General features: G+C 41.1%; 1 protein-coding gene across 28 annotated transcripts in view; it reads left to right on the forward strand.

The window, feature by feature from the left end:
* The first annotated feature begins 263 nt into the window (after positions 1-263).
* Positions 264-22308, forward strand: part of LOC120450241 (protein phosphatase 1 regulatory subunit 12A) — a 30998-nt gene continuing 8953 nt past the window's right edge. For 7 of the 28 annotated variants that reach the window (XR_006356492.1, XR_006356493.1, XM_044006151.1 and 4 more), the window contains exons 1-17: positions 265-456; positions 1318-1866; positions 11553-11665; positions 11731-12285; positions 12616-12704; positions 13067-13240; positions 13388-13501; positions 13718-13808; positions 14521-14904; positions 15461-15553; positions 15619-15747; positions 16074-16290; positions 17546-18364; positions 19525-19669; positions 19739-19981; positions 20263-20360; positions 20530-20592. Coding sequence is in view for 26 of the 28 variants with exons in the window: in XM_044006151.1 (XP_043862086.1) it covers positions 1612-1866; positions 11553-11665; positions 11731-12285; positions 12616-12704; positions 13067-13240; positions 13388-13501; positions 13718-13808; positions 14521-14904; positions 15461-15553; positions 15619-15747; positions 16074-16290; positions 17546-18364; positions 19525-19669; positions 19739-19981; positions 20263-20360; positions 20530-20592 (3582 nt within the window). In the remaining 2 variants the exon portion in view is untranslated. The other 21 variants (XM_044006157.1, XM_044006177.1, XM_044006156.1 and 18 more) reach the window with 17 other exon arrangements.

Raw genomic sequence — 22308 nt, forward strand, 5'->3', positions numbered from 1 at the left:
AAAACGACGCTTAAAACTTTGTTAAGCTAAAAGTAAAGTTAAAGATTTAAAAAATGAGCGAGAAGAAAAATGGTATAATAGGGCGAATAGTGGCGAGTATTTAAAAATATAAATGATTTATAGTTTCATTGACATCGTTTAAAAATATCGGTCCATAACAGCTACGCTAAGTATTAACATAACAAACACGCCATCTACAATTCTGTGAGCGGCGAACCGTAAGTGTGACCAGTCGACGCAAGTCGGGAATATACCACGCACTGCCCTCCGATTCACATCGTCAAAAAATTTTGGTCTGTGAACTTCGTGCGGATGAAATTCGATTTGAACGCCAGCGAAAATATGCAAAATAAAGTGAAATACCAGTGCCTCGCGGACGAGGAGCGCTTCAGCGGAGAGTCCTGCAGCTATTAAAGTCCAGAGAGCACTAAAAGTTCTGGGAATTTCGCGGGAAAGGTGCGTTTTTCGCTTGGTCTTTCGGTGTGTGTGAAAAGTTTCTACTGCAATCCATTTTTCTCTACGTGCGTGTGCGGCATACGTGTGTGTGTGGCGTCTGTGTGCGAGGCGAGTGAGAGTGTGTGTGTGTGGAGTGGAATGTAAAATGTGGGGCGATGTAAAAATGCCTTTACATAATTACACGGGCATTTGCAAGGACTTTTGTGCAATTCCGCTAGCCAGCCAAATTACATAAAATCATCGCATTTCAGCGCGTGAAAAAATACGCCGCTTCCATTTTCGTTCTATTTACTCGCGACGTCAGCGTAGCGGCTGTTGAATTTATGTCAAATTGGTAACACACACACATGCAGCCCCAGCCATTCGCGCTCTCCGTATGCAGGCCCTAACTGCATGGGTGTGTGTGAGTGTGTCTGAGAGAGAGAGAGAGAGAGAGAGCGCGAAAGGAAGAATGATAAACAAAGTGTAAAAAAAACAAGCGGCTGTGAAAATGCCCGCAAGTGTTTTCAATTGATATGAAAATGTGTTTGCTTAACACTATGTAGCCCGGCAGCTGGAAGCTCAAAATAAAGCAGTTGCAAAATATTAATTTCCCCTGTTAACTACTTACTTTTCGTCCTATTTTCGCACTCTCTTGTGTAATTTCCATTGAATGCAACAACAAAGGTGCGCGTTAAACAACAACAAATAGCATTGTTTTGCGGGAGAGCGAGTGAGAGAAAGAGCGCAACCGATTGCGGCATTGTGTGAGTGAGTGAGAAGAAAACGCCAAGAAGTTGGCTGATAAAGCAAACGCACACGCACGCACACACACACACACACGCAAAGAAAATAGAAAAATCGTAAAATAATAATAATCAGCAAGCAGGAGAAGAAGAAGCAGCAGCAGCAGTAGTAGTACAAACAGCAAAAGTGTAGTTGTGATCGAAAATCGAAAGTGTGAAGCATTTTCTATAAATAGTGCAAAATCAAAACCAAATTCCCACTGCAAACAAAAGCGCAATAAAGCAATAATAGCAAAAACAGTAAGACACATACAGCGCCACATACTACACACATCTGGAGCAGTCGAGCGATCTCACAGAGCGCCTGCTCTGCAGCAAGTAGCAGGATTATCTGAAGGATCGTCCGTCTGGCCAAGAAGGATCTTCCAAGATGTCCTCGCTGGACGCGCGCAACAACTCGGCGATGATGAAGCGCGCCGAGCAGCTGAAGCGCTGGGAGGAGTCGGACACCAACCGCGCCGCCCCCACCCCTCGCCACGAGCACGGGCGCAGGATCAAGTTCAGCTCCGGCTGCGTCTTCCTCGCCGCCTGCCTCTCCGGCGACAAGGACGAGGTCGTCCAGCTGCTCGACCAGGGCGCCGACATCAACACCGCCAACGTCGATGGACTTACCGCCCTGCACCAGGTGAGTCTGCCAGTATTCGCTTACCTGGCTTATACTTTACTATTTCCTGCTTCGAAATAGTCCTTATAGGGTGCGTTTCAATCTAGTAAGGATTTATAACTAAAGTGAAGGAGAATACTCTTTAACTTTTTTATTTGTATAGAAGAGTTTCACCTCGTCTTTCTTAGTTAAAAGTCAAAAGTTAAAAGTTCCAGTAAGACGAGATACGAATTATTATCCACGTATTGGGTATAAACATCTATCTAATGCTTTTATTTTTGTTCAACTAGTCATTTATCTAGTATTTATCTTATTAGTATTAGGCATTCTATCAGGGGTGGATTTGCATCAGGTGCAATGTCCATTTAATGTATGCATATTCACACTGCATCCCCTTGCACTACGGATTGATTTCCCTATAGAAGGGAGCTAGGCGTTGCGTCAGTTTGCCGCAACTGAGATCACGCGACCGGGCGAGGGGGTGAGGGGTGCAATGCGGGTGGGGATGGGGTGGAACGGGCGCAGGGTGCTGCAGTTTCGACACTGTTGCGTTGCGTCCAACTGTGGTGCTGACGTGGATCGCACGGTGGATCGAATTCCAAGGGGTCACGGATCCAAATTATCAAAGATCTACAAGAATATATGAAAAGAAGCGAAAGAATTAACTAGTTACTATTTAATATTAAGAATGTTATGTTAATCTTATTGAAGTTGCTTAAATCCTATAAATGTTTGTTTAATTAATGATAATGAAGACCAAGAGATGTTTAATATAAAACAGCATTTTCAACAAATTACATGATTTAACCTCCTCTGTGAGTTTTTTTTTTACAAAACTAAAACGAAAAAGGGAAATAATGCAATATGGAAATACAACGATGTTATTATTGTTTTGTCAAAGGATACCCACTCAAGGTCAAGAATGATCCTCCTTTTTAGGCCCACTGTGCAGCGCCGATCGCTAGACGCTCGACCATAATTGTTGTTGGGTATTTCGTGCTCTTTCTGCGGTTTCAACACCGCCGCCGCAACAATTCGAATTTCGAATATTAACAAATACAGCAAATACATGGCTAATGCAAGCCGACGATTTACAAGTCGAATGGCCAGAACGGCAAAACCAAAAGCAGCAGCAGCAACAACCACACGCAAAAGGCAAACGGCCAAAAGCATTAAATAAGAAAAATACAAAATGTTCTATTTTTAACAGCCAAGAAAACATACAAAACCCATACACACGAAAGCGCGTTTACATATTAAAAGCCCAAAGATTTTCGCAAAATCATTTTCAGTTTTCCTCCCATTTGTTTTACTCAATTTTGTGCGATGTCGAAGAATAGGAATTTAATGATACTTTGCTGGCACGGAAATGATATAAAACCAACTGTTAAGACTGCAATTTTCTGGATATTCTTTGTATGGTTTATACACGTGATGAAATTCAGGATACATATTCCTTTGACTTATAATATTCAAGATAATTAATTAATACGAAACAGTAGAAAGAACAAATAAAGATTCATTGTAATGCTATTTTAGATTTTAAAAAACTTCAAATGATATCAACCTGTGTTGGAGGAACACAAAAATTGTTTGGGTTTTTTGATTACTTATTAAAACAAATTAGACTCGAGAATTTTCCCATTCTTATGCAAATTTCTTAGTGCAAGATGGGCACTCACTGTACTCTCAAATTTCATTTGGTAATAACTACCACGTTGTAAATTTAAAAATGAAATACGTATCGCCGAAATGGTTTCCTCTGAGATTCCCAATCAAATTCCTAAGATTATTTCCAAGAGTGCCGCCTGTCCACACCCATCTTGCACTCACTGTGCGCTCTGCTCTGCTCCAATTCGATATAATTGATTCTAATTATGCTGCGCCAGCGAAGAGTCGTAGATTTTCACCGTTTAACCGCGGCGCACTTGTTAACCAGATGCTAATTTGTCGAGTGCGGGATGGGCGGGCATGGCGGGCCTTGCGGGGAGGCTTCACTGTCTGGGAGTGCACTGTAATTACAGCAACAGCGGCTACGAGCAGCACAATAATAAATAATAATAACAATGGGAACAGTGCAAACGTTTTGAATTACCTGCCACATTGTTTGCGGTGCAAGTGCGGCCGCAACCTGCGGCTATTTGCTTCACTTGCCGTTGTCGTTTCTGCTAGACCGCAAAGCAGAATTTCGATTGCATTTATTACAATAATAATCTTATCGCCTGCACTTACAAGTCCTCTAATGGTTGCAAAAGTCCTCCCCCGCCCTTTCTCTTGCTACTCGCTTTCCTTTGGCCCATGCCGCACCAACTTCACAGTCACATTCGCATTCACATATACCCATGCAGGTGAGTGTTTTCTACGTTTGGGCCTTCCATTCATGAGCATTGACAACGACAGCACCACACCTGCACCACATTTTCAATGGCATGCGACACGACGGCTGCGGACAGGATGGGCCACAGTGGTTTCAAGTCCCATGGAAATGGTTCCAAAATGTATTCTCTGGCAGGAGGGCATTCTTCTGTCGCCTCAACTAATCGGTTGTCAAGTAATATTAAACATTTGATTCACAACTGAGTATTTAGAAAAAATAATTAACATAAATTTTTGATTTGAGCATCAAAGCGAACGAACGTTAACTGATAATATACATTAACAATAAAGATTTACCTTTGTGTTAATTAAAAATTTCTTAGTATGCGAAGAAGTATTTATTAGTTTAACATAACTCATTCCAGCGGATATGCAAATTAATGTCTGAAAATCGCCTGAACTATTAAATCATGAATTATTGAAAATGTATAATGAAATGAACATAAACTTTGAACTTAGTGATAAATACTTGTTATGCACGCGAGTGAGATTGTAATGTGTATTGCGTCAACATCAACATTTACTTGATAAACAAGTGTAGGGAATGAACTGCTGGGTCGCGATAGAACTTAATCAGAAGTGAGAAACCTAGTTCTAAAGTACATAAAATATTTAGGAAATCACAGGCGGCCACCAGTTCCACTGTGTACCGCCGCTACCTTGGTCTTCATATGAATGATGTTGACTGATGGAGAGGAAGATAGGAACGCGAGGATGGAGGGGATGGAGATGTTGGGGAGGAGGCTGTTGCAAGTGACCGTGTATCCATGCCGCTGGCTGACTTTGATTTTCATGTGGCCTACAAGCTGGCTGCGTGCAATGACGTTCAAACTCGCTGGGGGACAAGTGGGAAATGATCAAAGAAATGGCAATAAATTACGGCTGTTTACAGGCGTTCGTTCATACTCAGAAATCTACATTTAAATACAGTTCAAGGATAGTGTGGCGCTTTTTATTCGAAATATATTTTATATAATTGTATTTCAAGGTCCACACCAGTTCACATGAAATAGATGTGAGTGCTAAAATAAGAACTTTTGGAAATACGTGGGCTTTACGGCAATATGTATTTGGTTTCAGTGCGTTAATTATAATCAAATGAATCATTTTGTAGCTCTGAAGTTAAACTATTAAGAGCAAATCAAAATACTATTTTTATTTTATGCTTCTTTTGTGAATAAAACTATCGTTTTGCCTAATTTACTCATCTATATACTAGAAACTCTTTTAAACATGCAATCATGTTTTGGTCCCCTGAGTGCGAATCTGTGTTTCTTCATTAATCAGCCTCTATCAAAGATTTGCTCAAATTAAGAATTGATTTATATACATACATTTCTGCCAATTAGCAATTGATATATTTCGATTTCTGTAGGGTGGGAAAGGGGAAAGGGGAACAGGGGCAGGCCAACTGGCGCCGCATAAATTAAGAAATTATTCTGTCAAGACTTCTGCTAAATTGAGCTATAGTCAGTGCTGAGTGCATAATAATCGTAACAATTGCCGATCCGCTGACATGACGATCGTGAGTCGCGGATGGATGACGAGTCCTGATCGGCGGAGCGAGCGGATCGGTGTGTTTGGGGAGTTGGGAAAAGTTGCGTGAGTTTTCCCAAATCCAAAATGAGAAATACACACAGCATGAGCGCTGGTAGATTTGTTGCTGTCGGCTAACGCGCTTTATTGACGTGTTTTCTAACCTTGGCCCGGTTCTCGACGGACTGACGGGACGGACAGCTGTTGAAACGCACAGCTACAGACTACAGACTACAGAGTACAGACTACGGAATATAGAATACAGACTCACAGTTTCACAGATACAACAAATCGAATATCCTCAAGAATGATCTCTCTGGATGTATCTGTTTGGTTTTGGTTGTATATAAATGGATGCGGTCGCTACACTTGATTTGATTTATTTCTCGTTTCGTGCTTTACACCCAAAATAACAAACGAATGCGAATGATCAAAATGAAAATTCGCTCTATGCCAGATACAATTTGATGTGATGTCTGCAGTCCGCATCTCGCATCTCGCACTTGTATCTGTATCTGTATCTGCTGTCAGTATGTGATGTGTGTGCGTTGCATAATACCATTTCTAGCCATAGCCAGACGCGAAATGTATGCCATTAAAAATGCTTCGTTTTACAACCGAGTTCCTTCGACTTGGGCCTATCCAATCTTTTATTTTCCATCATTTCTGGTTGCCAATTCTGCCGCTGCCCGATTATTATAATTATTATATGTACATTTGGCTCGGCGCGTGCGAGCCAAATCTGCTGTTTTATGGATAAACCAACCGAAACCAGCGGGAACTATACGAAAAATACGATTATTTTTGCCAACCCATGACGACATGAGTTCAGAAATAGTTCGGCGGAAAAATATGTTTAATTCTATACGTGTTTAATGGAAGTATTGTTATATTTGTTTCTAATATTTTCCAGCAGGAAATGTTTTCCATATACAAATCATTTAGATAGTTCTTAGAATTTATATTACTCATTTACGATTTCCCCCGTATATTAGAACTATTAATTTTTTATCAACGAAAACTTCGTGGAATCGAAAACTGCACAGGTGAAAGTTTAGACTGTGGAATACTGTGAATACTGTTTATCATATCAGCTTATTCACTCTTGAAATCTTGGGTAAATAAACATTGAAAAGATAAGATTTTTTAAAAGCAAGCACAAACTTTGTAAAATTTATTTCTAAGATTGATTTCATTCTACATAAGAGTTAATATCCGCTTGTTTTCTTAAATTTAATAATTACAATGTAATTTCGCAAGCACATCATAAATTTTGGGAATCATAAGGAAATTGCCTAGATTCTAGTTTCCGTTTGGATTTTCTTTCGGAATCTTCCTCGACATTCAACAGGCATTTGATAGAGTTTGGATCCCGGGACTACTAGCCAAAGTCAAAACAGCGCTGCCAGCCAACCTGTTTGAGCTCATCAGATCGTTTCTCACAAACAGAGAGTTTTGCGTCCAGTCCAGAGACGCAACCTCTGTAAATGTTGCCATTGCAGCTGGCGTACCTCAAGGAAGCGTCTTAGGACCGATACTTTACTCCATCTATACAGCAGACATCCCCAAGCCAAGCTATTATGAAATGACCAATGACAACAGCAAAATGCTGCTGGCCAGCTTCGCTGACGACGTCTGCTTTCTCAGCTCCTCGAACAGTGAGACCGAGTCGTCACAAATGCTGCAAACTTATCTCAACGAATTCGAGAAATGGGCCATGGCGAACAACATCAAAATTAACGAAAGCAAATGCGTAAACGTTTGCTTTACGTTACGCCGTAAAACAACTCCTGCGGTACACATTAATAATGTGGACATAGAGCAAGCAACTAAGGCGAAATACCTAGGCCTCACACTGGACAAACGCCTAACCTTCCGAGATCATATTGCCAGAGTCGTCAAAATGTGCAACCTAAAGCGTAACCAACTATTCTGGATGCTAAATAAGAAAAGCAAACTACTTTAAGATGCAAGCGTCAGATTATCAGCAAATTATCGCACCTACTTGGAGATACGGCATCCAAATTGGGAGTGGCGGCTGCGTCCCACCGAAAACGATTCCAAACCGTCCAGAACAAAACATTAAGACAAATCACTGGCTGTGACTGGTTCGTTAGCGGCCAAACGCTTCACAATGATTTAAACCTGAGCCTTGTTGAAGACCAAATCTCGTTCTTCTCAAGCAGATACAACGATCGACTAACTGCCCACCGTAATCGTCTCGCCCGGAGATTACAGGGGCTATCCCAATTCGCAGGCTCAAAAGAAGACATTTGGCTGCTTCTAAGATGATAGTATGAATATATATTTACCTGAAACCTCACTACTCGAAATTTGACCTATTCCTATATATTAAGATGAAAACAAATTATATTTATAATTAAGAGATTATTTACTTAAGACAACATTTAGGTTAAAGGCTTTAATTGACCTGTTCCTGAATAATATTAAATAAAGATGTTAATTAATTTAAAAAAAAAAAAAAAAAATCCAAATTTGTAATTTATTGAACTCAAGCGGTTGGCTCGCCTATTTTGGCATTTCAATTATAATATATGCACAATTGCTTTTTCCCGAATAATTGTATACTAAGGCGGCAGGTCAATGAGTGCCGAGGAATGTTTCTTAAAACGTATTTTAAAATACAATGAATTGGTCAATTATTTAATGTTCTTGTTATCGTAATGAAACAAAGAGCTACAAATTTAGCCGGGAGCAGGAAAAATCATGAAAAAAAAACCATGTAAAATATTCGATTGTATTGAATAAATAATTATGTATGATTAAATATTTCTCGATTTAGCAGTTTAACAAACAACCAAGCACAAATTTCAAAGGGATATCTCATTACCAGGGCTTAGTTTAAGCTTGCAGTAAAGTTCGTTATCAAAGCTTTGTTTGTCTTTCCAAAGTTCATCTCTAACTTAATCAGTTATGCCTTGAATATCTAATAGCCCACTACTTAATCTGAAATCCCCAAGCCTTACCTCTGAAGCAGGGTTTTCCGTGGAACTCTTCAGCCTGCTTCTTCATCAAAGGAATTATTCAGGCTATTGAGTTATAAGCCAGAATTATGTGCATTGATGGTTGGGAAAGCGGGGGCCAAATGGAGCTTGGCGCTTGGCAAACTGCCGCGTAATGAGCCACGTTAAGCTGGCGGCCCAGAGTCTGAAAGCCGTCTCAACAAGTCGCTGTTGGCTTCTGGCTGCAGCTGGGGGCTGCTACGCGGCGTATACGTAATGCGGCGAGGTGAATAACATTTGGCGTGCAACGGCTGAAAATGCCGCTCAATGGCGTGCCAAAACAAAAGGCTAAACTTAGCATGCATTTGTTTTTTCTTCTTCTTTTCGCGTTTTTCACCGCTTTTCGGGTTGGCCATGCAAATGGAAATAGCGTAGAATCCGTTGCTCTGCTGACATTAAGGCCCAAAGCCTGGGGAATCGAGGGAATTTCGCTGATGGAATAGCTCGTGTCAAAAATGTTTGCATACCACAAAATGCCATTGGACATTGTCGTCAACTTGATTTGCGGATGGTCACGCGTGGGCGTTTTCTCTTCGCAAAACCCCTTCTTCCTGCCGGTCGGTCGGTCAGCTTATCAAAATTGTTCATAATTAATTAATTGTCTGCGTTCCAGATTTACAAATTGTGTGGCCCACCCGCCGTCGTCTCGCTCGCTCTTTCTAGCCTTCTTCTGCTTTTGTTTTTTTATGCGTTTTACTGCGAAATGGAAATTGCTTTTGGATTCTAAAGGCAACGGCAAAGAAGTCACTTTGAAGCTCGGCCAGTAAAAAATTTGAATTAACATATGCCGCGTTAGGGAAATAGGAGAGAACGATAGAGAGACACAGGCGAGAATCGGTCATTTGATTTGTATAATGCCCCCTCCTCAAACGGGCTCTGTTATCAAATGCGAGAGGAGAGGTGGTGGGGAGAATACACTGGAAAATAAAAAAAGAAGAATTAACATCGGAAACACTTAAAAATAATATAATATTTGTTCTTTAAACATGATATGAGACAGTAACAATCATGAAATAAACTAAACTTTTTTAAAACTAAATGTAATTGTTGAATAAGTTATTGCTGTTTAAAAAATATTTTAAAAATGGCTTGTAGGTAGTTTGTGCTGCCGTGAATATAATCCAGCAAAGGCAGACCGTAGACTTATTGAGTTAACTATGTCGCTTGTGTTCTGCCGTTGAAAATTTTGATAAGCAAACTAGTTATTAGCTTGCTTCCAAAAATATGCCAATAACATAAGCCGTGCTGAATGAATATCGCGCAGATAAGAACCCATACAATATACAATTGGAATGTGACTGGGTTCGATTTTTTGGGCTGTGCATTGATAGAGTAGAGTTAGCGCCTTTTGTTGTGGGCCTGTTCTTTTACTTTCTTTTCTTTCGACGGAGCTGTTGCTTTTGCGCCAAAGAATGCTTATCGGCATTTGCAACTACGGCGCGAGTGGAGACGACAACTCCACTCGCGTCGCCCCGCCATTGTTGTGGGGTTGGATTGGGTTGGGTTGGGCTGGACTGGGCTGGGCTGGGTTGTTCTTCGCTGGTTCCCAGATAGCAGCGGCCCCAAAGAAGCGCCGGAGTCGCGGACGATGATATCATCGTCGTTCGGTGGCGTGCATGTGCCATCCAACCATCCAGCCAAATGAAGAGATGTCTAGGCGGGTTCAGCGGAAATCCGCATAAACAACCGAACCATGCTGGATACGCTCCGCTTTGGCGTTTGCCTTCTGGCTGTTTACTTTCGCGTTTTAGCAAGATAAACACAACATTTTTAAATCATTTACTAGCTCTTATAAAAGCAAATCGAGGTAAGCTGCCAGGCGAATCTCTTCTACGAAAGTTGATTCAACTTTTGATGCACTGCATTTACGACTCTGCTCGGGAAATCAAATTGTTTTTCTGGCCATAAAAATTTAAATAAATACGAGTACATTTCGTTTGGCAAAGTAGAACGCTTTCAAGGATTCATGTTTATGGTTTCGACCTTTCAATTTGGAATACAATGGGGAAGTCTCATCCAAAAGATGAGCAATTTATAGCAGATAGACGTTTGTATTTTGAGAGAAAATTTACTTGAGCACACTCACCAGGAAATATGATTTGCTTATTGCCGGAATTATGCAGTTCATTTTTTCTTAATTTATTGCAAATTATGAACTTTGCAATGATCACAAAACTGAACCGTAGAAATGATATGTAAGCTAATTGTTATATCGTCATATAAAGCCATGTAAATACCTAAGTGAGTTAAGCATGACACCTTTTTTCGGTGTTATACAAACTTATGTGAATAAAGCTTTTAATAGCATAAGAAACCTTGTCTCTAAATACTTCCCAAAAACTTAACTTATCTGGATCCCCAGTCACATTGGCATTTTAGGCAATGAAAGCGCAGACAAAACACCTAAAGATGCCACCACTACATGGAAAAATCCTTCCACAACATTTGCCCTCTTGGCAAAAATTCCGAGATAGACTTTAAACACGTCATAATTAAGTGTACTTCCCTTTCCCTACATAGAACAGGTGTCTTTCATTCAATCTTTCAACAAAATTATTATCTCTCATGCACTGTAAATATCATTGTCACCCTAGTCGTGCAGAAGGTCTTAGCTGCTAATGCTTGTGGATTTTATTTTGCTTATAGTTTAATGCTCTAATTATAAATACTCTAAGTTATCTAAATATATAAAGATGTTAAAATTGTCTATCTTTTTTGAAAAAACTCCCATAACGCTTTCTAAATCGGATACTCATTTTGCAAATTTTACAGGCGTGCATAGACGACAATCTGGACATGGTGGAGTTTCTGGTGGAGCGAGGTGCCGACATAAACCGCCAGGATAACGAGGGCTGGACGCCCCTGCACGCCACTGCCTCCTGCGGGTGAGTTCTTGTCCAAATTCCAATCAGTTTTTAATACTAATTTTGCGCTTAATCAATTTTCCTAGATTTGTGAGCATAGCTCGGTATTTGGTGGAAAACGGCGCTGATGTGGCCGCTGTGAACAGCGATGGCGATCTGGCCTTGGATTTGGCCATCGATGTGCAGCACATGGCCATGATTGACTACATGGAGAAGATGGTGCAGGAGCTGAACATCAATGTGGATGAGGCTCGAAAGGCCGAGGAGCAGGCGATGCTGAACGATGCCAAAAAGTGGCTGAGAAGCGATGCCGCCGAGGTGGATAGACCGCACCCGAAAACGGGAGCCACAGCCCTCCACGTAGCCGCCGCAAAGGGTTATACGAAAGTTCTGGGCCTGCTCCTGGCTGGACGTGGCAATGTGGATCGCCAGGATAACGATGGCTGGACGCCACTGCACGCGGCATCGCATTGGGGTCAGCGGGAGACGGCCGAGATGCTCGTGGAGTCACTGGCCGACATGGATATCCGAAACTATGCCGGGCAGTCATGCATCGATGTGGCCGATCGCAAAATAGTCAAATTCCTGGAAGAACTGCGGGCCAACAAACGCAACAAGCGGCGACCATCTAGTCAAATAAGGTGAGGGAATAATAAAATTATAGCAAGAATTTAATGAAAACAAAATAAGGGGTTCTTTAGCTTAAAGAGTTGACAATATATGTTATGCGAAATACATGTTGTTTTTTAAATTGAAACAAATTTAAAAGAAGGAATTTTAAGGCATAGTATTTTTAGTGAATCACCTATCTTGATATTATTCCAATGAAAATTACGCATATTATACAAAAATATTGACAAAATGTAAGTTCTTGATAACTTTTTGCTTTTGTTAAATTATGTTGTTATAATCTGAAGCTTTGCAAACTGTAAAAACATATAACTAATGCATGAATTGCTCATACTTTTCAGCAGAATCTCAGATGCAATGGAAAATCATGTGGACAAGACGCCCACTAAACTGGTGCGCGTCGAAGTGAGAACTGATGCCACAAAGGATGGTGCGTATGCCTCCAAATCGGAGCTATCTTCAACTTACCCTGGACTCATAATATAAACGAATAGCTTTCTTTGATTTCTCGCACACACACACTCTTGTGTTCGTCCTGTTTATTATCCTGTTTAGGTTCTCATGCGCGATAACCTTTTGTTGTTGGAGCATTTAATCGTAAAACATTTGCCACTGCCTCTCGTATTTTAGTCATTCAAGATCACATTGTCCAGTATAATTTGCCTTCATCATGATCACGATCATCCATCAGTGGTATCCTGTTCTTCTCTCTCTGTATCTGTATAGTGTCTCTTTCTCTCTCTCTCTCTGTATTTGTGTATTGTCTCTGCTTGTAAATCACGCACACTGCAGCTGCCAGTGGCTCAAGTGAAGCTACCAAAGCTGATTCTTCGATTCCAAACGCTGCTCATGATGATGATGATGTTAGTGGAGGTGGCGAAGTGGTGGCCAGTGGCCAGAGCGATACAGAAGAGCTGAGTGATTCCACGGAAAGCTCACACTTGACCAGTCTTTCCGAGAGCGAAGGTAGTCGGCATTTGTTTTGCGTCCCAATTGAGGAGTTCCTCGACGAACCCTTTCTGTGATAAGCCCGCCCAATAGCCACTAACCTATTCCTAGTTGTACCTTTTTTTTGAGATGACCACTAACATTTTTCATTTGTTGCTTTTACAGCTGAGAACGTCAAGACCAACCAGCAGATCCACGCCGTCGAGCATCCAGTGGAGGAGGAGGCGCCATGGCGACGCAAACTGCCCCGCACCCCCAACGACAGTCCCACTAATAATCGTAAGTCCTAATGGAATTGTCAAGTGCTTTTAAGGGTTACAGATAAGAAATTAATGAATTGTTCAAAAGGAAAGCCTTTGTGTATAAATGCATCGATGCACCAAACGTTGTAATCTACAATGATCTATCTGCTATCTGCAATCCCTTGAAGAGCAGTGATTGGCAACGTCTGTTATCGAATCAGATAGTAATAATCAATATAATTACCATTTGCAGAAGTTCCTGATAGAGAGCTTAGCAGCAATAGCTCGGAGACCGCCAACGACGTCATTTTGCGGCGCACGCAAAGCTTTGAGAACGATCAAAAGTGAGTTGAACACCAAGAAAATAAAACATTGCGTGCCGCTCACACACAAACACCCAATCGCATCTCAGATTAACCCACATATACAATAATCATGTACATCGATCGGCCAAATTGCACCGAAAGGTCTTGATTTATTGGTTGACTTTGCAGTTCGCTTTTCACTTTTGCCGATTGCATTTGCTTATCATCATTGTCATTATCACACATACTCACGCTGAAATTGTAAACCACTCATTTAGCTTTTCTCGAAATGCATATACTGATAAATTGTTTAAATTTACCCATGATGGTATCATGATCTGGGAAAGCTCTGGGAATCTCCATGAATCACAAGCTTTCCGTTTATGAGCTTTTTCCATAACACCACTCGCATTTTGGCAAAGTGAAGCGTTGACTGCAAAAGGCAACAAATAAGGGAAAACAAAGTATTGTATTGATTTTAAAATTTTTGTTTTGCTTTATTTTTTTTCCAACCTTTTTTAAACAACAATCAAAAATCGAACAAAAAATTGCATTGCCAACGCACCACAACCAACCAAAAACAACAAACTCATCAAAACGCTTATCCCGAAATCTAACCTGCCCGCTCGCCCACCTGCTCGCTCCGCCCGCCCACCTGTACGCCCGCCCGCCCGCACGAACGAACGTTCGAAAAACGCTCGAAAATCACACTCCAACCGCCAATCCGCAAATCGGCCATTCCGAATGACAGGTTCTATCAAAAGTACAATGAGCTGCGGGCACGCATAAAGGCCAACTCCTGTCCCATTTTGCCGGCGAATGCGAATGCTAGTGCCGCTGCTGCCAATAAATCCAATAACAATAACAACCTAAGTAGCAATAACTATCATAATAACAACAATAACAACAACAAAAGCGATCTGCTATTGGGATATGCTGCTGGCGCCACAACGACAACAAGCACCTCCACAACAACAACAACAACATCCAGTACATTCAACAACACCCACTCGAACACCAACAACACAAGCACAACACAACAACCACAACAGCAACCAGCAGCAGCATCGGCAGTAAATCAATTATATAGCGTACAAAGATCGGCCTCACTCAAAGATAACTCAATGTATTACAGGTTTGTTTTGCATTCAACACATCCCAAAAGGCCGACTAGATCAGATTTGTTAGTTACATTAAGTAGAAGTTGATAAATTGTAAAGAGGGAACTCTAATTGTATGTATTTCATAGCTTAATTTGGATTTGTTATGAGTTGTAAATGGATATTTTAAGTAAAGAGTTAAACTTAAGGGTTATATTAGGCCACCAAGAAGTTGATAAAGCTTACCTTGTATGCAATACTCTTTATTATAATCCAAACTCAGTTTTGTATTATTTAGTACCTCATGCGAGCTTATAAGTAATGGAATTTTCATGGACTAAAATCTGATCTAGTTTAAAAACCATGCCTACTCATAGCTGTTAACACAACCCTAATTTGTTGTAACTATTAACCTACTGTGCTTTTGCTTAGCTTCTACTCTTCTACACCTTCAGTATAAAAACTCATTGCACCAAACTATTTAACATATTTTCCTAGGCCACGCACCAATGTCGTCTACCTACTCTTGGCTGTATTCCCAGTTCATCCTTGAACTCTTCTCTAACGTCTTTCTATTTTGATTATCCTCAGGAAACCGACGATTACGATTGCCACGCCTACGAGCACAGCATCCACGGCGATCAATTCTCCATCGACAACTGTACAGACCCCACCAATTCGCAGGTAAGTTTATTTGGTTAATCATCATGTGCCGACTCGTTTTAAAAACTCCATTGTCGATCAATTAGCCAAGTTACAGCGAAAATACCAGAAAAGAGCAATAATGGCAGCTCGTCCACGGCCAGTGTCAGCGATGCGGAGAGCTCCAAGCCACCGCCCAAACAATCCGCGAGCAATATGATCAAGAACTTCTTCAAGTAATGAGAAAGAATTAATGGTTGTTTCCATTCACGTTGAGCTAACCCCGCTAAACAGCTGCTAACCCGATTTTTGATCCCAAGAAAGCGAAGTTTTTTGTAGCATGATTTGTGATATTGAACTGAGGTTCTATTTACATTTAAACTTTCCGATCTATGAATTAACATGTGCAAATTAGCATTTAAAGGCTCGATGTGTTTCCACTGGCTTTCCAATGCTGTAGCCCGTTTATTGAATGCAGTTTAAATGATTAATGTTAAAGCTACATATTTTACATATAAACTTTACTACATAAACTACATATTTTTACTCAACCCACACGTAGATCCTTTGTGCCACCGGTGCGTGATGAAGAAAGCGAAACGCAACGAAAGGCACATGCTAAGCGCGTGAGGGAGACTCGCCGGTCCACCCAAGGTGTCACCCTGGACGAGATCAAGAGTGCCGAGGAGCTGGTTAAGAAGAAGAACATGGGCATGGCCAACAACAACAATAACAACAATATCAGCACCACCACCACGAACACGATCAGCAACAGCGGCGTAAGTAGTCCAGGGTCCAAGTGGCCACTCTAACCAGATCATCCAAGCTATCACAACAAAAACCAAACCGAAACATTCACACTCGAGGAAGCTCTCTTCATAGAATCACTGTTAGATCATACCTGTAGTCCTAGCCGGGATTACACCATCCACACACGATGTCCACATGCAGTTCACACCCACTCAAACGTTGAGCAATACACACCAGATCAAAAACCGAATAAATATACGCTTATGGTTATGGTGTCCCCATTGTTTGGATATCCCTTTTTGTTTATGTGTTCGATTCTGTTCACTCACTGAAACACAATCATCAAATATAAACAATACCATTGATTGATTGTGTGAGTGAGAGAAAAATGTACTAAAATAGTGATTGTAGTTTAGTTTATATCGTGTAGTATGCAGAATGCAAAAGGTTCTGAAATGCCCTAAGAAGTATGCTATGAATTTAAACATATTAATAAATCTATCTATAAACAAAAATAATGTAAAATGCATATTAAATCGGGTGCTTTCAAAGATTGCTGGCACTTTCAGTGTTGATCTTGATAAATGTACAAAATGAAAGCAAATTGCTTTAGCCATCTTGATGATAAATTCAAACCTGCCGCATTCTGTTTTCTCACTCCACAAAAAAGCCGCAGCCATAAGCTGTCATCATTTCAATCAGATCCAGTCTCATCGATCAATCAAAGCTCATTTAGCGTACGTTGCCACCCGTTTGATTATTATTCGTTCGTGATCGATCGCAGTATCGCATTTAACCAATCAAGTTGAGTTCAGTTCCTGCGTAATGCACCTCCGCTCCGCCCTGCCACGCCCTTTGACTCGCCGCGCCTCCGCCTCATCGATTTTGAGTACTCTATATAGCGTAGCTTTATATTTATGATTTCCAATCATCAGCAGCTCCAGATCAGCGAACCATAGCGTAATTACCATTCCGAATTGTATTTATGTTACAGCTCTTAAGTTATCTCTATGTTCAGTTCTCTTACTACTCACTACTCACTAGGCTCTATATTTATATAGCAATAAACTGTATGTCTATGGAATATGTTGATGATTATCATTTTGCATGTCCCATTTGCATGCGTAATCAAATCGGGTCACCCTAAGTATCATTATAGTATGCAATTGTTATTTATATACAATATATATAGTGAGACCTTTTTGATTTTTGTTTGAAGCGCACTCGCGTCCATCGCCTCTGGACAACTGTTTTTTATTTGTTCCGAACTAATATTATTAACAGAACGAAACAAGCTCTGCATCATCGACATCAGCTCCAACACCATCAATCCTCGGCAGCAATGAGCAGCAGGACGAGCTGCAACCACCGCCACCGCCCACCACTCCACCGCCAGCCATAATACCCACCACAACAACGGCCACCGATGAGACGGAGATCGAGGAAGTGGTGTCCAATCCTCCAGCTGGCCAAAGTCAGAACGATACCACTGCTAGCTTTACGCTATCCGCTCCCGTGCGAAGATCCCTGTCGGCCGACAGGGAGGCCGATGCCAATAGTGATCCGGAGGGTGATCAGGATCAGACGGTGGTCAGTGCCAGCTATACGATAATGCCCAGGCGGGAACGGCTTCCCGAAAGCTCAGAAAATTTAGAAAGCATAAGATCGCCACAAAAGACTGACCCAGTTGCCAAAACCGCCAGCGAGGAACAGGCCGAGGAGCAACCACATGCCAGGCCCACGGATCTGCCACTGAATCCGGCTCCCGCTTCTCCTAGCACAGAAGCTATCAAGTCATCCTCGGCGGCCACCACGCCCGCCGCCCTCGAGAGTCCAGTGCGCTTGCGGGACAAGCGGGGTCTGGCGGGGTCTGGCAGCCAGGAATCTGAAGCCAAGTCCGATACCGCCTCGCCCGTGTCCTCCCATCCGGACTTCAATGCCCGGGACTCGCTACTCAGTCTATACGCCCGACGCACAACGGACAGCAGCGCGGGAGGAGGTGGTGGTGGTGCAGGTGCTGCGGGTGGAGCAGCATCCTCGTCTTCAACTTCGGCAGCAGAACGGCGTCCGTCTTGGCGCCTGAAATTTGATGCCGGCTCCAAGGTATGCCCACACTACCCAACTCTGTCCTCTAAGCGAATCCGATAGCCTAATCCTCAATATACGTCAAGACTATTTTTCGATCGGTGGCCAAATTCGTGTGCGCCGTAAATACATTTGTTAATCTCTAAGTGTAGCATGGATTTATTTTGATTAGTGTATGTATGATTAATTGAGAACTTCTGCTTAGAAAAATGCGAAAATTTGCATTGCTTTGGTCGAATTCATAAAAAAACCTATCGTTTCTAAATGGATTTTTGAATTTTAGAAATCTAATTTAAGGTCATTGTTTTATATCATTTCGATTTTGCTACCGTTTTAACTTATCGCCTACCTTATTTATGTTTAATGACTGTAGAAAGTAACATTGCTTTTCAAAGGAAAAATAATAAATGATGACGTGATCCGCCTATTTGAATATATACTTTATTGTTAAACGCCTGAATTATTTATCTTAAGATATTTTGCATTTAGTTTATCAACGCATCTGTACTTATTCATGTTTTAATTTGCTCGTAACTTGTGCTTGATGTACTCAAAATATAAGTCTTTTATAATTAAGAAATCCCATATGTATTATTTAATAGATTCACTTTTTTATTTTTAACGCTTTTCGTATGTATGTACTTAGATACCAATTCTCTTCATTCGGCTGATAGACATTTTCTGTAAATACTACATGCTAAAAAAATTCAATCAATAGCATTTGCTTTTGTGTTTCTTAATGGTAAACTTCCGTTGTTATTAAATCTTGTTTACCAAAAGATCATAAATATATATTATAAAATATAATTAACTACTTACATGTTACTTACTCAACACTTACATTTTTGTTCAACTAATATTAACTAAACTATACTGGTTCAGGGAAATACAGAAATTGCTTAGCTTAGGTAATGGGTTGCGGACTCTAACTGATGGATCCAAAATGGATATGGTGTCTGATACTAGTTGATTACTACTAAATGTTTAGTATAAACTAACTCCCGCTGCATTCGAATGATTCAAGACACGGCATAGCTTCTTGTAAGAACAAATACATCGCACACAACCCAAACAAATACGACAATTATAGAGAAACATTTCAAAACATATATTGATATTTAACATTGTATCTTCATGATTGAATTGAGCAATTAGTAAAAGCTTCTTTATCCATGCAGTTCAAGTTGGAGGACATAACCAGCGGTGGAACATATCCGCCCAACAACAGCACCATCATACCCAGTGCTCCGGCGGTAATGGCAGCCGCGAACTTATCAACCACAACTGGTGTCCAGAGGCGCATCAGCAGCGGTCCCAATGCACGTGAGTTATCAAGGATATAAGACGCGCCTAACTTCCAGATAGTAACAGTAATATCTACTTCCCTTGCAGTAAATGCTTCCAATCAGTCGCTCAACTCTGTGGGTCGTCCAGTTTCCGCGCCCAGCGAGGGCACGAACAACAGTGCCTACTTCACGCCCTCAGCTCGCAAATTCGAGACGAATGCCACCCCCACGGGAGCGACCACTGCAGCGATCACGACTAGCAACTCAACCTCCAATTCAGTGTCTGCCACCAGTGCCAATCATACAGCGGCTACGGCACCAAATGCCACGTCAAACCATGACGACAAGGGTAAGGAGATGTCTGTTGAGATTCATGGGTAGCTAATAGGAGTAGCAAGATCCAAATTGAATGAATGTTAAGTTGTGCTACAAACATACAGAACTAATTCAGTAGTATCTAAAGCTAAATTCACATGTAACATAGGAGAAATGCATTACGATACATCGAAGTGAAGCTAGTGCCTAAGAATCTGTCTCTATTAAATTCAGAGTATTTAATAGGAATATGGAATGGGATATTCTAGTGCCTAAAATATAAGCTAAACTGATCTTTCTTCCCATTTTTAACAGATAATGATAAGGAGAACGATAATCGCACACAGACCGTCATTCAGAGGCGACGCAAGCCGAAGCGCAGATCAACGGGCGTGGTGCACATCGATATGGATGTAAGTATGGCTGGGAGATACATCATTTGGGCGCCTAATTGCCAGGCAGTTTGTCAGAATAAATGAGCCATGGTCCAAGAGCCGTATGCCTACTATTCTCAGTCAAATTGCTAATTAGTTGGAGGAATGGGAATATGCTAAAGTATAAATATCTTTTGTTCTGCTGCAGGAACTGGACCCCGAGCGACAGAACGAATCGTCCAACAACGACAACGAGGAGAAGGAGAAGGAGGTGAGTTTGCACACCGATAATTAGTGCTTACCATATGTGAACTACCAACAACAACAAACACAACAGCAACAGCATCAATATTATTGAATATTTCACACCTTGCCAAGCAATTAGAAAATATTTGTGTCAGCCTTTTATTCCGAGCTGCACCTGACCACATGTGTTTTCTTTGTGCCTCTGCCTTCGTCACACCTTGTCACAATTTCAGAGCACTCCGCGTCCTTCAAAGTAGCTAGTGTAGTGCCCCTCCTCCATGCATTTGGCCCACAATTTTCTCATTTTCCCATCGTATGTCTGGTCCAATTAGCGGACGACCCAAAAACGAAATTATGATTTGCCACTTTGAAAGTGCGCACGTGGCATTGTGGGTTCGGGATTTTCGTGTGGGAATTCGAGTGTAAGTGCAAGGCAACTGCAAATCCTTTCATGGCCGAGGTCAGAACTATTAGTGCGCATCCAATTTGCGTCCATAGAAATCACGAGTCTGGCCCGAGAACCTGTTAACAATTTATCTGAGCAAGTGTCAGCGCCGGTGTCGCCTATTATTAAAATCTGACACAATTTCTGAGTGCATCTTGTCATTAACGTGCGCTGTGCTTGTTCCTATAAAAAGTTATTAATTGTTTTGACCATTGGTCACTTAAAGACGGACCATAAATCTTACATTCGGTTTAGCATTGATAAATGCTACATATTTGCATTTCATATTGTTTCATTAGCCAGTAGTCAATTAAACTTAAAAAGAATGCACAAATGATGTGCTTTATATTTCAGAAACAATATGTTCGATAGCATTAATTGAATTTTAATATTTGGATGTAGTTTACATGATATATAGTACTAGGAAAGTACAGAAGAGTCTTTAGAACTACTCTTTATAAACTACTTTGTTTAAAAGAGCAATTCATACATGCCCATTGTGAATTATTGCTACAAATACACACAATCATTAAAAGTGAATTTAATTGGTAATTTACTTGTCTGAAACTGTGCGATACGAAGGTCTACATCCCATGAAGTGAATGATGTAACACGATGTCTAAATTTGAAATGAAAATTTCATTTTGAGCACAATATTTTCCTGGAATTTGAAGTTTTTACTATTCGTTTTCCTGTGGCGTGGAGAAATAAGTAATAGTATGCAATTTGCAGCATGTGTGGCTGTGTTTCCCCAAACGATCCATCCAAAATGACGGCAGACCATTTGAAGCTCTTTGATTGACGATGTCAAGTGTGCCATTGTGCATTTATTCTACTTTTTAGTTTTCATCTTGCAAATGCATCTGGGAAAATCACTTTCACAATCGTCTTTGCAGACAGTTTGCATTTTATAATAAATTGGGCAATTACAGAGGCACGACCCAAACCGAAGGAAATATCTGTTTGTCTGTTTTTATATAGAGAAGCGCATAATAATAAGAAAAGCTGGCACACGTACGTTGAACTTTGCAGAAAAAGCGAGAATATGTGCGGCTAAATTTATAACAGCTTGCTGCAGGCATTTGCTTCCTCATTCTCCCTGCGACGAAAGGATCGTCATGTGGTATTTATAGCCGGAAAGTGCATCCAACGAGAGTATAAACTCAGCATGGAGGGGTGTGATTTTGGCCCAGTTATGAGGAGGGAGCAACTCTCCAAATTGGATCCTCCTGTCGCGCACTTACCGCTAAATTTAAACGCAAACAAAAATAGTTTTTCCTATGCTCGCTTGCCTAT

This window comes from Drosophila santomea, chromosome 3L (genome assembly GCF_016746245.2).
Source record: "Drosophila santomea strain STO CAGO 1482 chromosome 3L, Prin_Dsan_1.1, whole genome shotgun sequence".
In the NCBI taxonomy this organism is placed as follows: Eukaryota; Metazoa; Arthropoda; class Insecta; order Diptera; family Drosophilidae; genus Drosophila; species Drosophila santomea.